The sequence below is a fragment of the Anarhichas minor genome, unplaced genomic scaffold, assembly GCF_050575085.1.
Source record: "Anarhichas minor isolate MPS153535 unplaced genomic scaffold, ASM5057508v1 ptg000016l, whole genome shotgun sequence".
NCBI classification, from domain to species: domain Eukaryota; kingdom Metazoa; phylum Chordata; class Actinopteri; order Perciformes; family Anarhichadidae; genus Anarhichas; species Anarhichas minor.
The window spans coordinates 1,413,061-1,429,016 of record NW_027466462.1 but is presented as its reverse complement, the minus strand read 5'-3'; the positions used below and the strand labels follow the sequence as shown (position 1 = coordinate 1,429,016).

At 43.0% G+C, this 15,956-nt stretch overlaps 1 protein-coding gene across 1 annotated transcript in view; it reads right to left on the bottom strand.

The window, feature by feature from the left end:
* Positions 1-15,956, bottom strand: part of shroom4 (shroom family member 4) — a 44,138-nt gene that overhangs the window by 14,339 nt on the left and 13,843 nt on the right. The window contains exons 2-3 of the mRNA XM_076092165.1: positions 15,218-15,369; positions 2,296-2,499 (exon numbers count right to left, since the gene is read on the bottom strand). Of these exons, the coding sequence (XP_075948280.1) occupies positions 2,296-2,499; positions 15,218-15,369 (356 nt within the window). The remainder of the gene's footprint in view (positions 1-2,295; positions 2,500-15,217; positions 15,370-15,956) is intronic.

The following is a 15,956-nucleotide window of genomic DNA, read 5'->3' as shown; positions in this document are numbered from 1 at the left end:
AAGAAACACATTCAAATGTCTGAAACTGTACAGCTAGAAGCAAAACAAGTTCCATTATCTGCATGAGAAACTTGTCTTTAAAGGAAGTGAGCAATGACTGAGAAAGGAGAGGCGGCTGTATAGATTTGACCTTGGTGACAGCGAGAGGAAGAGAGGAAATGAGACGGGAGCGGGACAGGAAATGACTGTCCACTCCTGGCCAATCAGACGGTCACGTGGAACATGCCAGTGTGAGGGTTGACGCGGATGAACCATCACACAAACACTGTTCACAATGAGGCCGTGTGTGTTCAGACAAATTACACACACATGCTTTCACGTATTTCATCCGCTCAAAGGAGCTCAAAACCCGATGTGTGTTGTCTTTTGTCTCAAATACATTTTTTTGCTTTTTAGTTAAAACACACACACAGATGCAGACTGTACAAAATGTCCAACTCCTTCACACAAACACAGCTTATTGAGCGTCTTCCTCTCTTTGTCCACATGTGCTGGGAGTCACATGCCATTGTCCAGAGTTATGCCGGGAGCTGCCTCCTCATCAGATAGTGTGTGTGTAGTTTGTTGTGCAGGACAAACTGTGGGAATAAGAAACCCACACACACTGCTATCTAACCCACATGGGACTCTTACATCTAATAGTGGTTCATTATATCACTGACTCTTATCAGAAGGAGAACAAGGCGCTGACGCACTGCCCCATAAAAGTGACAAAGACTATTTTCATTGTGAGTCAACTCAGACGACTGCGGTGACTTCCTCTTTCCTTGTTTTTATTAAAGGATTACAGCTTAGCTTAGTGAGGTCATACTGTAGTACAAAGACTACTGTACTTACAGGCATTCTTTTTATTTAACCTGACTGAACAATTGCTTCTTTGTGGTGTAAAAATATCCATGATTACATTTAGAGCTGAAACAATTAGCTGTGTAGCTATTTTGAGAATAATATTTAAATTATATTAGTGATGATTTTGGGTTTACTGCATGTACAGCAAACGTTGTTTTTAGAAAAGTGCGATACAAATAAAGGTTATTATTATTCTTTTGGACTTTTAATTGGTCAAAGAGGCTATTTTTCTCTATTTTCCCAAATTCTATGGACCAAACGATTACATGATTATGATAAAGATTCCTAGTTATTTGGAGCAATAATTATGATGCGGCAGACACTAAATAGATTGTGAAAGAATAAATAACTAGACTAACTCTAGTTGAATACATAAGCAGTGAATAAATGCTGCTCCGGCCTCATTTGGTCCGGTATGATAAGTAGCATATGGTGGCTAATGTTAGCTATGTTTAAAAAAAAAAAGATATTGGAAGTTAACCAACATCTTAATTATATCCATCTTCTTTTCCTACTGTTACATTATGAAGTTACATTATCATTATTGTGTAGTTTCCAAAAACGGACAAAACTACAAAAATCTCATAAACATGAAAGAGCGGCAACTTCCCAGAATCCTTTGCAACCACTTAGAAGTGCATAAAAGTGAAGCTCAATGCATTTGTGTCTCTTGTCAGAGCTACCTTATTTCACCCTCAAGTTCTGAAGCTTTGTCTACTCCCCAGAAATGTAGCTTAGCATTGAGCTACTTTAAGCCCTTTGGATCCGATGGTTCAACACATTTTAAGCTGGAACAGGCCGACACAACGACTATTAGCTAAATACTGCTACGTGACAGCAATAAGAGACAAAGGCTGTGAGAAAAATGTATATTTTAAGGAAATATATTAATATCATTATGATGCAACTAAACTAACGAAATGGAAAACATCCACCTGGTCCCCGCACAGAAGTCGGACAGACAAAGAGCAGGTCTGATTGGTTGTCACTTTGGAACGCTTAAATAGAAACCCAAAATAGACCAATGGGCTTCCTGCGTGGGCAGTGTTGACATTAGTCAAACACGGTGATGTCACCCGTTTCCTGGCAGTGACTTACAGTCCTCTCATAGACTCATTGTGTGGGATTCAAACCTACAGCGGAAACCTGCACACCGGCAAGTTTGTTTTATTGTAAAACCCCCGACAGCTGGAATGAGGAAGTGAATATATTTAGCAGTGGATGAAATCACAATCGCATATTTAAATCACATAATAGGAGTCGAAAAGTGACCTCACAGGAATTAAACTTCAGGTTTTATTTATTGTCATTTAGTTAAAAATGTTGTTTGGTGTTATCAAACGTTATAACATTTAAAGATGTAACTTTTTATAAGCTAGGTAAATGATTTATTTTGCTCTAAAATGTAGCGCTTTATCACATAAAGCGTGACAATCCGCCGCTCACCTGTTGTCAGTCGTGTGCCAGGGTAGTGTGTACGAGCCGGGGTGGAGCTGCATGGCAGACAGAGGGGGAGGAGGGGGGAGAGGAGGCGAGCCGGCCAGGGGGAGGCAGGGTGGAGGAGACGGAGGAGGAGGCGGAGGAGGGAGCGGCGGCTCCGACAGCTTTGCCAGGTGCCAGGAGTGAGGCCTGAGGAGAGGAACGCTGCGCCTGTGGGAGAGAGGTGAGAGGAGGGAGAGGAGGGTGAGGAAGAGCCGCTTTGCGCTTATACAGCTCTGGTAGCGACCTGTCAATCACTGTGTAGCCCCGCCCTAAAGCATCCCCTGCTTCATGGTCTGTCTGACTCTAAATGGACCATAATGTACTAAATGAACATCATGCTGTATTGAAGAAGACTTGAAACTAGAGATTGAGACCATAAACTCATGTTTACAATGTTTACTGAGGTAATAAATCAAGAGAGAAGTAGAGTAATTTTCTCATAGACTTCGATACAACCAGAGGAGTCGCCCCCTGGTGGACACTAGAGAGAATGCAGCTTTAAGACTCTTCAGTATTGGCTTTAATTTTCAGAACCAGAGGTTAGTTGTGGACTGATTCACAAGCTAAATTTACTTGACTAAGTGAGATTTTGCCCAAACATTAAGAAGCTGCTGTGGTGTTGCATTTCCTGCATGAACCCTTCCAGTCTAATTATATACAGTAAATGTGCAACATAGATAAATGAACCCCTGACGGACGTCATTTCCTTCCTATACCGTACGTCACTTTTTCCATTTTGCAACCTCCTCTTGTTCAAAGAAACGTGTAGTTGTTGGTTTTTGTCGGTCTAAATATAATGATTTATCCAGACAAGATGTTTATTTGCAGCCACAGTTGTCAAGTGTCTCTCAAGATCAGGGTTCAAATAAAACTTGCCGACCCAAATTGTGTGGAAACAGCCCCCTCAGAAGTTGTTTGGCCTTCTATTGGGCTGCCATTAAAAACTCATCCGACATGTACTGTAAGATCCCCAGTCTGATCGGAAGCCAGACATTCCAGTGTATCCCATGATATTCCCTAATTCCCTTATACAGACTTCCGATCCCATATGTTGGCCAGATCCAATTCAACCCCCTGCAGACTGTGTGTGTGTGTGTGTGTGTGTGTGTGTGTGTGTGTGTGTGTGTGTGAGACAGAAAGGGAAACAAAAAGAAAAACTGTGAAAATAAAAAGGATATAAAGAGAGGAAGCTCAGTCAGCAATAAAGTTGCCGTTCTCAGAGGTCTGAATGGACCACGATGTGTTTGTCTTTCAGATTAATAACAGTTGGGAAAACTGCAGCTGAACGGAAACAAATGTTCATAGTATGAAAACAACAAACGCTGTTGACTTGGCTTAACTCAAAGTTGACTTGGACTTGTCTTGAGTGAGATTGATCAAGATTCAAACTTAATGTGGACTTGCTTGACTGACTTGAGGCTCGTCTCGCTCAAGTTGACATTTAACGAGATTTGAACTTGGACTTAGGCTCGTCTCGTCTCGAGTTGACACCTGACTAGAATCCAACCAGGTTTGGACTTGTCTCATTTGATGTGGGACTTAACAAGTCTCTTTCTTGACTTGGACTTGATTTGACACTTGACTGATCTCACACCAGATTTGGACTTGTCTTGATTGACACAAGACTTGACAAGACTCTAGCTTGAGTTAAACTTGTTTCAATAGACTTGAGACGTGATAAGACTTGTTCTTGACTGGGACTTCACTTGGGCTCGTCTCGACTGACTAGACTCACTTGATTTCAACTTCTCTTGATTGACGTGAAACTTAACAAGACTCAAACCTTGTTATTGACTGAAACTTGTCTCATTTGACATCAGACTTGGCTTGGGCTTGTCTTGATTGACATGAGACTGAACAAAACTCATTTCTGCCTGGGCTTAGTCTAAACCCTGATTTGGACTTGTCTTGGTAGACTTTAGACTTGACTAGACTTATTCTGGACTGAGACAATTCTCATTTGACTTTAGACTTGGCTTGTCTTGATTTACTTTAGACTTGACAAGACTCAAACCTAAATTGGAATAATCTCAACTGACTTAACATGGACTTGTCTCTGTTGACTTGGGACTAGAATACAGCTTTGAAAATCACTCAGTCAACAGCTGGATGGGCAGAACGTCTGAGTCTAGTAAAGTGGTTTGATTCCTACTGACAAAGTCCCCCAGAAGAGTCTTTGGTTAAGATTCCCAAAGTGAAAGTACAAATAGTAAAACGAGACTATTCTGGGTATTTCAGAGAAACATTTGGAGGTAGAATTTTGGGAATGCGGATCCTGGCACCGTGAGGGGAAAGGAAAAGGACCATTTCTGAGTATTATTGTTTATGATAAAGCAGGAGCACCATATCCAAAATAAACACTCTTGTTTCCTGGTCCTCGCTCCTTAAGAGAGATTTCTATCTGAGCCCACTGATTGTTCGACTCCGCTGACAATGTCCTTAAATTATCCCCTGAGAAAGTTTATATAGAGGCTGTGTGTGTTTCTTTTTGTGCGTCTTTACCCCCTATGTGTGTGTGTGTGTGCATGAACATGTGTGGGAACTGTCCAGAGAAAATACCATGATCGAACCCACCACCTCCTCTTTTCTCCAAGTTTAGCTTTCAGAGATTGATGACCGGGAAAGTCAAAACAAACTATGTGACGCCAAAGTTAGATGGAGAGAGTATGATAAAGACAAATGTGCAACTTAAGAATGTAATATAGAAAGCAACTGTCATGTTTCGTAGCCGTGCAGAGGAGAAGGGGAAAGTTCTGTCAAAAACCACATCACCAATCGGTTTTCCAAAATGCTCAGAGCAGCGCTCGAGGGAGGATCAGCAATTTTGTGATTTACAGTTAGAAGAACTGCATCTTCTACATGGAACCAAAGCTGAGATATTGGGAGGCAGTGACAATCTGACATATCAACAACATCCTTTCTACGAATAAGCAGTTTTTACCATGTTACATAGCATTCTGGTCATTTTAGTGGTCCGTAACATTGTGATATTTGATTTTCTCCGCGTCGACCGGCTCTATTTGGAGGTGACTAGCATCCACCATGAAAAGGTTGCAGTTCTTGTAGGTGAAGTTTTCTTGAGGACCAAAATCTTTCTTGGGGAGTGGAGTGTTAAAAAGTTTCCCCAAAGCCTTTGCTGCATTCAGTGACACTCTGTAAACTGCGGCCCTTTCATTTACAGGACACAGGAAACAGCAAAGCGCTGTTGTCCAGTCTATCAACTGTACAAGTCGTTAATAACATAATCCAAAGAAATCCCCCTTTCCTGTTCTCTGACACTGTAACCCAGTTGGCTTTCACATGAATCACATGAGTCACATGAATCATGTTTTTCTAAGAATGTGCTGACGTACGGGAGGTAACGGCGTGTCCTGGACGTGGAAAACCAAGATAACCAGTAAATCGCTGCGACCACGAAATCCAACCAGGAAATCCAATCAAGTTCGGGAGACATGACGAGCTCCCATTTATAAATACATTATCCAGGTTTTTCGTGCATCTTAAAGTGAGGATTTGATCAAGTAAACACACACAAAAAACAGATATGGAATGGTGGTTAACGCGTGAAATGAGACACAAATGGCGAGAAAAAAAAGAAAGAAGTCAAAGGCCGAGAAATTCTGAATTCTCCGTCCTGCAGCTCTGAATGAGCCTCTATGAAAAGGATCGGCTGGAATGTCCCACTTAATGCTCAGAAACTGCAACAGCTGACTGATACCGCAAAGGTCAAACGCGTATAATCTGAGTCTCACACACACACACACACACACACACACACACACACACACACACACACACACACACACAGTCTCAATACAGTACAGAAGGAACAGCAGACAAAGGCAGCCAGACAAATAGAGTTGTCTCTCTCTGATAAGGACAGAAACTGTCCTTATCAGAGAGGAGAGGAAGAACACGATGGGAGGGTTGGTTAAAAAGATTGTAAATAAGAACAAGATTCTTGCTCAACAACCCCTCCCTTGTAGATAAAAGCGTGGCTACTGTTTAGCTAGTGTAAGAAAGTAAAATTCCTGCAAAAAGAGTCTTCAAAGAACTCTGGTAGATGAAATTATTAATTTTAAACTGATGTGCAACCTCAGCAAAGACCTACCGGACTCTGAAGCATGCACTGTCAAACTGAGCTCCCCAGCATCCCTGACACCCCGGAGTTCAAGTTCAAAGAGTCGAGCGTCTACTCGGCAACACGGACTACTCCGAGTCCTCTTTGCGAGTTTTCCTGAAGCCGGGTTGAGGTTTTTGTTCGTGACATCGGTGGAAAAGTGTCCGAGAGCCGAGTGTCCATCTGAAGAAGTGAAGCAGCCTGCAGGGAGAAAAAACACCCGACGATGCTCACGTCCCCTCTCCCTCCTCTTCCTCCTCCCTCGTTCCTCTCGCTGGAAGACAAAACATGGCCATTCTCTCTCTCTCTCTCTCTCTCTCTCTCTCTCTCTCTCTCTCTCTCTCTCTCTCTCTCTGTGTCTCTCCCTGCCTCTCTCGCCCCCTCCCAGGCAGGATGTGTGAGTCAGTGAGAGAGGAAGTATTGTGGGGAGCAGATAAAGTGGTGGACGGCTGCTAAAATAATACCCAGAGTTCCACACTGTTATTGTTTGACCGGGGGGGGGGTAATGCAGAGGTACTTCCTCCTTGTGTGTGTGTGTGTGTTAGCGTGCACGTGTGTTTGCAGAGCGTGAAAAAGTGATAGAAAGAGCAAAGAAAGCAGAGAGAGTTGGACGGACGAGGGGGCTTTTTTTGTCTCGGTTTGGCCGAGAGACGAGAAAAACAAAACGTGGTGAAAGACGAGGAATGTGAGAGATGATGGGAGGTCTGCAGGAGAACTCAGGAGCCTGAGGAGCAGTTAGAGACAGAAGCAATGAGTGCAGGTGATGGATGAACAGGAGACGTGACTTTTATTACTCTACTCATCGACACATTTCTGTTAGCACGCACTTCTGTTGCAGGAACATCATCAGACCGTTACACCTCCACGCTCATGATAACTAGCTTTATTTTAGGCTTTTCTTTGTACTTTACTGGGACTAGGATCTTGGAATTTTGCAGGATTTATATCAGACAAACTGCTTAATATTAGTAGTGAACAATGATTGTGGAGGGAATAATGTATCTACTGTAGTAGATAAATGTGCAAAGTATCTCCACTTATTGCCGGAATACAATAATAAATAAATGATAATTGACTCGTCACACCCAGTAGCTGACAAAAACATTTCATTGAAACGAATAAATTAAATTAAATATAAAAATATGGCATCCTGGAGTTTTCAGATACCAAGCGTATAATTACATGTTACATGTCATCCCCCCTCTTTCCTGTTGTTTCCTGTCAGCTTTTTAAAATAAATACATAAACAAAAACCTTTAAATAAATTTCTCGAAATTTTTTTATTTAATTTTTTTATTTTGTAATATTTTTTTGGTATTTCAAGTTCTGTCCTGAGAACCTCTAAAAGGAGTTCAGTCAGAACGTATACATAAAATATATAAGCATAAAATAAATCTGATTACTGCAACTTGAGTCAAAGAGTACTTTTCTTCCCAAATATAGATTCAGCAGTTTTGCTTTTACTTTTGTTATCGTCCCACTTATGCGGACACTTATAGAAGCACGTATTAAAGGACTGAACTGTAGCTCAACCCAATCTGTTCACCATCTCTGGCCCAAACATGAAGGTAAATACACATTGAACAGCCGATAAAATCATCGCCTGTATCAGTGACACTCCACCGCCTCGTTATTCTGACCAGACTTGAACCTCACAGAGAAAAACATCCAGAGGTGTCCGACGTGAACTCTGTTGAAGTTTAACCAACCTCACAACAGCAGACACTTAATAACTTGAGGCCCTCAGCGGGCTTCAAAGGATTTCCTGGAGACGTATATCTCCTGCAGACTGTGTGTGTGTGTGTGTGTGTTATATACATGCATGTGAGCAGATTCCTCACATTCCCAGTCTTCCCTTCAGAAGGGTGAAGGGTTAACTATGCTAGAAAGCCTCAACAACCTCACCGCCTCCCCTCGGCCCCTTTGTGTTCGCCTGCAATCAGGAACTATTTGTTTGCTTTCTGGGTCTTTGAGTGTGTGTGTGCCTGCCTTATGGGTCTTCATCACCCTTGATAATGGATTTCTGAATGACACACTTGTTGACATGCATTTACTGCTTAGACACACACACACACACACACACACACACAGGGTTTCTGACATACCAGGTAATCAGTACAGTGAGGCTCATACAGGAGGTCGATGGCAGGAAGGGTGAAGTCCGCTCTTGCTTCTGCAGCACAATGCACTGTTTGTTACTGCTTGATCCCCTAACATTGTGTGTGTGTGTGTGTGTGTGTAATCTGTACTCTACTGCCATTAACTTCATCTAACTGTCAAGAACAGTGACAGTGAGTATTAGATGCTGTTCCGTCAGATTTTCAAGCTCTCTCTCTCTCTCTCAATCAACATCAGTGATTTAGTGTGATGACACCTCATGTCCTGGTTCCTCTTCTATAAAAGAAACATCATTTTAATGTGTGTGTGTGTGTGTGTGTGTGTGTGTGGGGGGAGTCAGGCCAGTGTCGTGTATCATGGAGTCGCAGTTTAATGGGCCGGTTAATAAAAACCAGGCCGGAGGAGACAGATAAACTGTAGAAGACCACACGCGTAGAGGACGAGCTCTCTCGCTCTCTCACACACACACACACACACGCGCGCACGCGATTAAAGCTTGGTTTTTAGTCGGCATAGTGAAGCTCTTACGAGGTATCAATTCATATTTTAGATGCTTTAGGTCTTAAAAATCTACATTTAAGTGAATATTTTGAAGCCAAATTAAATTATTAGGATATTGAACCTTCGCTTGAGTCGATCTCAGCTGACATTGGGCGAAGGCAGGGTTCACCTCGGACTATCGCACAACTACGGGCAATTTAGAGTCATCAGTGAACCTAAGCTGCGTGTCTTTGGACTGTGGGAGGAACCCGGAGAACCCGAAGAAAACCCCACGGGGTGAACACGCAAACTCAACACAGAAGGGCCGTCCAGCCCGGGATTCGAACCCGCGCCCCTCTTGGCGACAGTGCTAGCCCCTCGTTTCTTTATCGTGCATGTAGTGCTTGACTTCTTTCTACACAGGCCGTGAATAAAGGAAATAAAGTCCATGAATATGAGCGTTAATTATCTGTGCGTGTGTGTGAGGAAGAGGTCTTGAGGAATGCCAGGAATGCGTATTGTTCAGTTAGGGAAGCGGTGATGGAGGGGGGCAGACTATTGTGTTTCATGGTTCTTGGCACCGCAGACCTCGGTCTTGCCCCGGTCTCCTGAGACCCTGTGGTACAAAAACCTAAACAACGGGATGTGTGTGTGTGTGTGTGCGTGTGTGTGCTGCTGAAGCAGCGATCAACACAGGTTGCTGTTTATTCCTAACTGAACCCCCCAGACTTGGCCAAAATAAATGTTTAGTTTGTGTGCAGCAGAGATGAAACAAAGAGCTTTGTCACGAAGTTCTGTCGAGACATCAAACATCAAACGAGACGTCAGCTTCTTGTAATTATCGTCTTTAATCTCCTCGTGTTCACTCCTCCAGCGTTTCTTGTTGTCACGTAACTCCAATCTGGGATTTGTTGTCCTGTAATCTGATTGTTTTATCTCCAAACTGTAGTTTGGATTTTCTTCTGAATTTGAAAAAAGATTGACAGCACAAAAATAAGATAAACAGCTGAAAGTTTTTAGTTTGCAAAAGGCACATTTTTCTCAATATGTACATAAATTTAGAGCCAAAATATTGCCAAACTTGAGACCTGAACCCAACCCAAAGGTTTCATTTTGGGTTATTTCTCTTCCCAGCGACGCAGAAGAAAGACACAACCAGACAGAGAAATATTAATTCATAAATTATATATAATATATATATATACAAACTACTTGGTATTTGCAGGTTGCTTCTTCTCACACATATTTCACCAACGCATGAAGTCCAAGCTGGACAGGAAGTAGAGAGAGGAAACTTAGGAAAGAACAGGAAATAATGCTAAAGGTGAGGAATGTTCTCCTGCCTCTCTCATGGCTGCCCACAGAGAGAACACACACACACACACACACACACACACACACACACACACACACACACACACACACACACACACACACACACACACACACACACACACACACACACACACACACACACACACACACACACACACACACAACAGTTGGATCTAACAAAAGGTCGGTGAAAACAGGAAGTAGTATAGAAGAAACATTTCCAGGTCGAGACAACAAAACATCCCTAAACATTCTTTCCCTTCCAGAAATACAGTATATTGGAAAAATCAATCACTTAAAAACACAAAAAAAGACAAAAAAAGACAAAAATACCCGCTGACAAAGGAGGTGGAAGGTCACACATGTGTACCAGAGTTCCTCATGCAGTATTTAAAAAATAGAAACGATGAAGCAGTAGAAATAAAATAGGAGTAGAAGAGACATTCCCACGTAGCAGGATGGTCAGAGCGGCGGCCATTTTTATGTGCACCGTTGCCGTTAATGTCGTTGTAGCGCTAATTTCCGTATAAGCTAAACCGACGTACGGCAAGTCGCAGACGCATTGAGGTGACGTTTTGCATCAACGACTAAAAGGAGCAGCGTAGTAGTAACGTTAAGAAGCGTAGAGAGCGGAGTAAATCTGTAAAATTAGCATTGATTTTGTGTAGCATTAAAGCATGGTGGAATTAACAAGCTAGCTAGCTCATTCCACCATGCTTTAATGCTACACCGACGTGGTTGTCACCATAACAAAAACGGCGACCGTTCTACTTCTATTTTATTTCTATGTACAGTATTATTTACGTACAGTAATGTGACATTACGTGGTTAAATTATGTTTGGAGGTGTTTCTGGGTAATGAAGTCCTTCAACCGCCAAAAATAAATCAAACTGGTGCTCCTGCGTTGGCGTTTGCTTGAAACCACACTTCTTAAATGATCCTTTGTTTATGTTTTTTTGGTATTGGGTTCTTTACGTTAGTGGACGTCTTAAGTAGGAGGAAAATAAAACACGAGTTAACAGCAGTGTGGGTACTTTTTTATCATCAGTCTGCTCGTTAAAATGCCCGCGAAGCATCACGACTGATATAAAAGTCAAATGGGACCAAACACACTGCCTGGAAGGCCAGTAAATTCCTGTGGTTTGCCAAATTTAGCCTGCATGCCTGCTCTTCTTTCAGCGGTGCAAGGACAATGCAGTAAGTCTGAATTAAGATATTATATTTAAAGAATGAACAATAAAGTGAGAAACGAACAAAAAACAGAGTGTGTGAAAATGGTTTTCACATCCTTCTAGGAGTCAAAGAACATGAGAATCAAATGTTTTATATTTCCGGTGTTGCACAACTCCTTATTAACGTCATGGAAAACCTGTCAGATACAATACAGCCCTTTATAAATCCAATACAAGCCTCCGTATCGAAGCAGAAAAGTGGCAGAAAAGCACCATTTTCCAACCCCGAAAGTGGAGCAAATCGTCATCTCTCCTCGCCAACTCTCCTCATTTCCTTCCTCTGCATTTACATCATGTAATTAAATCCACTATGTACTTTTTCCTCGCCTGCTCTCTCCGTTGGAAAAGCTCATTTATTCACCAATGCGCCCGCAGTAAAACCCTGTACGGGGGGGGGAACCCCGGTGAGTAATTTCCTGATGCTTCCAAGACGAGCTGTGGCGTAAGAAATCCATGTCGCTGCTCTCCATCTCAGTTCAGGTTAAGTGAGTTTTAATTGAGCTTAGAATAACAGAAAAGGCACAAATGTATTTCTCACACTCACTAAAATACATGTCGACATGCATGCAGCCACATATAAAAACATATATGCAGAAGGAGTCCACGCAACGTGGCGCAAATGTTGACAGATGTTTGGCGGGCAGCCATCTTGGAAGACCAGGTAGTCGTGGTGGAGTAAGAGGGCACCAAATGAGCAGCGCAGAAAGAGACTACTTTTTAGAAATAAGGGGTTCCAAAGGGTTCCTTCTACCCAGAACCACTGGCTTACATTGAAAATTACTTGTAGAATGTTGCTGTTTCGCTCGTAGTGTGAACACGGCAACAGGGTTTTTCAAGGGTTCTTTGTAAGAGTAAGGGTTCCATCAAGAACCCTTTTTGGAAGAAAGAGTTCCTCAAGGATTGTTCACAACATGGGCGTTAAAAGATCCTCACAGCCCACAAACAACAAAACCTTGTACGTGAACTGAAATTGTTGTGGGTTGAGCTGCACCACATCAGCCCTGGTCTTCTAGGAGCCTCATGAGGAACCCTGGGGTGGTTCTAGAGGAAACCTTTGGAATATAAAAAGGATTCTCTTTTTTTAATTCCTTCTTTGTCTAACATGTTCCTGACATGTAATATAATGAGGGTATTTCTGCCTCCATCACACACACACACACACCAGGTATTTACACTCCCAATAATAACGACCCACTGAGTCAGAAAAAGAACCAGCGGTCCATCGGTTCACATGCCATCACCGTACCAACGGCCCCCTTGTGTTGTTAAAAGAGGTGGTAACAGGTCCTGGCTTTGGACTAAGGCTCCTTTTCCACTGTTAAAACTATACGAGCAGAGCCAGAACTCCTACAGTACCTTCCAGAGGGTTCCTCGTTCCTACAGTAATGACTGAAACTGGCACAGGGAGTCGGTGTCACGGGTCCCACCCAATACCGAAGCCGTGATTGGCCATTAGCGTCGGTAACGCGTCAATCCACGTGAGTTTAATTCATGTGTGCGGTGGCCACGGTTAGAGCGCTCCTGCCAAAATACAAGTACCAGCTCTCTGTACCGGCACACAGAGAGTAATATACGCACACGATCCATATTAAACACACTGATTCAGTCACGCACACATTAAAGCTAACCACAGTGGAATGAATGTCATTTTAACGAGGCCGTTTTGTTGCTAGAGTGGTGCTTTTAGTGTTAAGTGTGTTAGATGCAGCATCATGGGAATTCTCATAAATCTGCATTTATAATACAATATATATACAGTATATATATATATATATATACTGTATATCCTATACCAACAGAAAATATGTGCAAACACGTCTACATACTGTTATTATACTCTACATAATAATGATGTGTAGAAAGGAAACTAATCTGAGAGGAACAAGTGTTACTTTGACATGTGGAGCACATGTGGATAATGATGCACACATGTCTACACACACACATGTCCACACACACACACACACACACCCGTAGGAGTCAGACATGCAGAACATACCAGACACTGACACACACACGGTGGATTTAACCGGGTGGCATCGCTCATGACCGGTTGCATTCCTAAAACCATGTTTGTCTGATTCTGTGTGAATGAACCTATACTGTGTGTGCGTGCGTGCGTGCGTGCGTGCGTGCGTGCGTGTGTGCGTGTGCGTGTCGGCCTACTGCTCCACAAACAGGAGCAGAACAACCAGCGACACTCTGACTGCTGGATCTGGTTTCAAAGACGGCAGAACAAGATGTTCTGCAGCCAAACAGCTGTCTGGAGCTGTCCAGAGACGACAGAGCAGTGATTCTAACACCAGGGACATCTCACTGGGGGGGGGGGGGGGGGGGGCAGAGAAGCTGCATAGTAAAACATTATTTAAACCTTTACTATAAAATGTGTGCTGCATTCCCACCTTCAACAACAACAACACAAGGTAGACAGGAGTCTTTAGTTCATTAATTCATTCCCCAGATAGAGAGAGACGAGAAAGTGCTGAAGTGTGAATGTTTTAAACGTGCGCTGATACGCTGCTCCGTCTGATCTGCCGCGGTTACACCCGGCTCCTTCTAATCCACTCTCTACTGGGGGAAATATTCACGCTGCCATTCGTTCTGCTTCCTGAGTATCATATTTATTTACATCATCGATGGATCCGCTCAGAGTGACTCTTCATGCTCTTTTAGGGTCTTTCAGCTGTTGTTACTGCTCACAGCTTCACTGATGATTAAAGCTAATCATAGATCCACATAGTGGAGCATTTAGCAGCTAAAGAGACGGATATTTATCTCAATAGACCAAGGCTGCATCCACACGAATATGGTTTTAAAAACGGTGTGTTAGGGGATCTAAAAAGCCAGAGCAGAGCGGACGCTCGGCATAAACGTAGCAAAAGTTTTGCCTTTTAAAACACGAAATGTATTCGTGTGGGTGGAGCCCAACACAGAGCAATAACAGAGTAAATATTGGACTTAAATTCACTGGTTAGCCAGAAACACAACTTAAAGTTAAAAGGCAACTGTTTGCTAACAAGTTCTCTATAACTTTATAAACTTTCCAAGGTGATAAAATGTTCATTTTGTTTCCACAAAGTCTTTAAAAACAACAACGTTAATGCAGCTTTAAAACCACACAGATTTGACATTTTCCTCACTTAATATGTGACTGAACTACGGCAAATGAGTTTGTATTTATAGTTTACAAAAGTGAGAATTAATTAGAAAAATACTGGAATTTTCCTTAAATGATCATAAATATTCTGCACTTGTTGACTCCTTTGAGGTTTAAATTCTATTCCAAAAGATTACTACCACACACACACACACACACACACACACACACACACACACACACACACACACACGCACACACACACACACACGTCCGCTCCTCTTCACTTCCTGTGATGCGTTTTGTGTGTTTTTTTGCGTGTCAGGCTCGCAACAGAGTCTGACCTCCTTCTCGTCTCCTCCCTCACCTTCCTTCCCCGATTCAACGCCAAGACGTCTTTAAGTGTCGGCACGAAAGACACGAACAACAAATGCTGAAATGTTCCTTTTGAAGTCATTGTGAAGGATCTGTGTGTGTGTGTGTGTGTGTGTGTGTGTGTTTACCTCCTGACGGCGAGCTTCAGTATCCGGTAGGATCCCTTGATGAGGATGAGGGCTTCCTGTCTGCTGCCGTAGAGCGCCGACCCGTTGATGTTGATGAGCTCGTCGCCCACTTTCAGCTTCGTGCACAGGGCGGCCTTCCCTCCATCCTCGATCTGCAGACAAAGAACCGGTTTGAGAGATGAGACGAGAAACAGAAGCACATTCAGATTAAGAGAAGAGAAAGTTACAGAAGTCACTTCAGGATACGACCACGCTGCCAAAGTTAACTATTGGGGACATTTTCTGTGAGGCTGTCTCTGTCACCATGGCATCTCCAAAACATCCCGCAGAACCATCACATTCCTCTGTAACAGATCGTGTGTGTGTGTGTGTGTGTGTGTGAAGCCCGAGTTGTTAACGCATCGCTGGGATGTTTCAGTGCAGCAAACGGGTGAAACACCCGGACATGGACCCGGACATGAAGAATACAAAATGACGGGAACACACACACACACACACACACACACACACACACACACACACACACACACACACACACACACACACACACACACACACACACACACACACACACACACACACACACACACACACACACACACACACACACACACACACACACACACACACACTGGAATGGCTTCATGGTTGTATCCCTCCGTAAAGTTACTATAAAACACTTGTATTTTGTGTTGTTTCTGGCGGCCCCTGTGGACTGAAGCGGTAGTGTTTCCTCTCA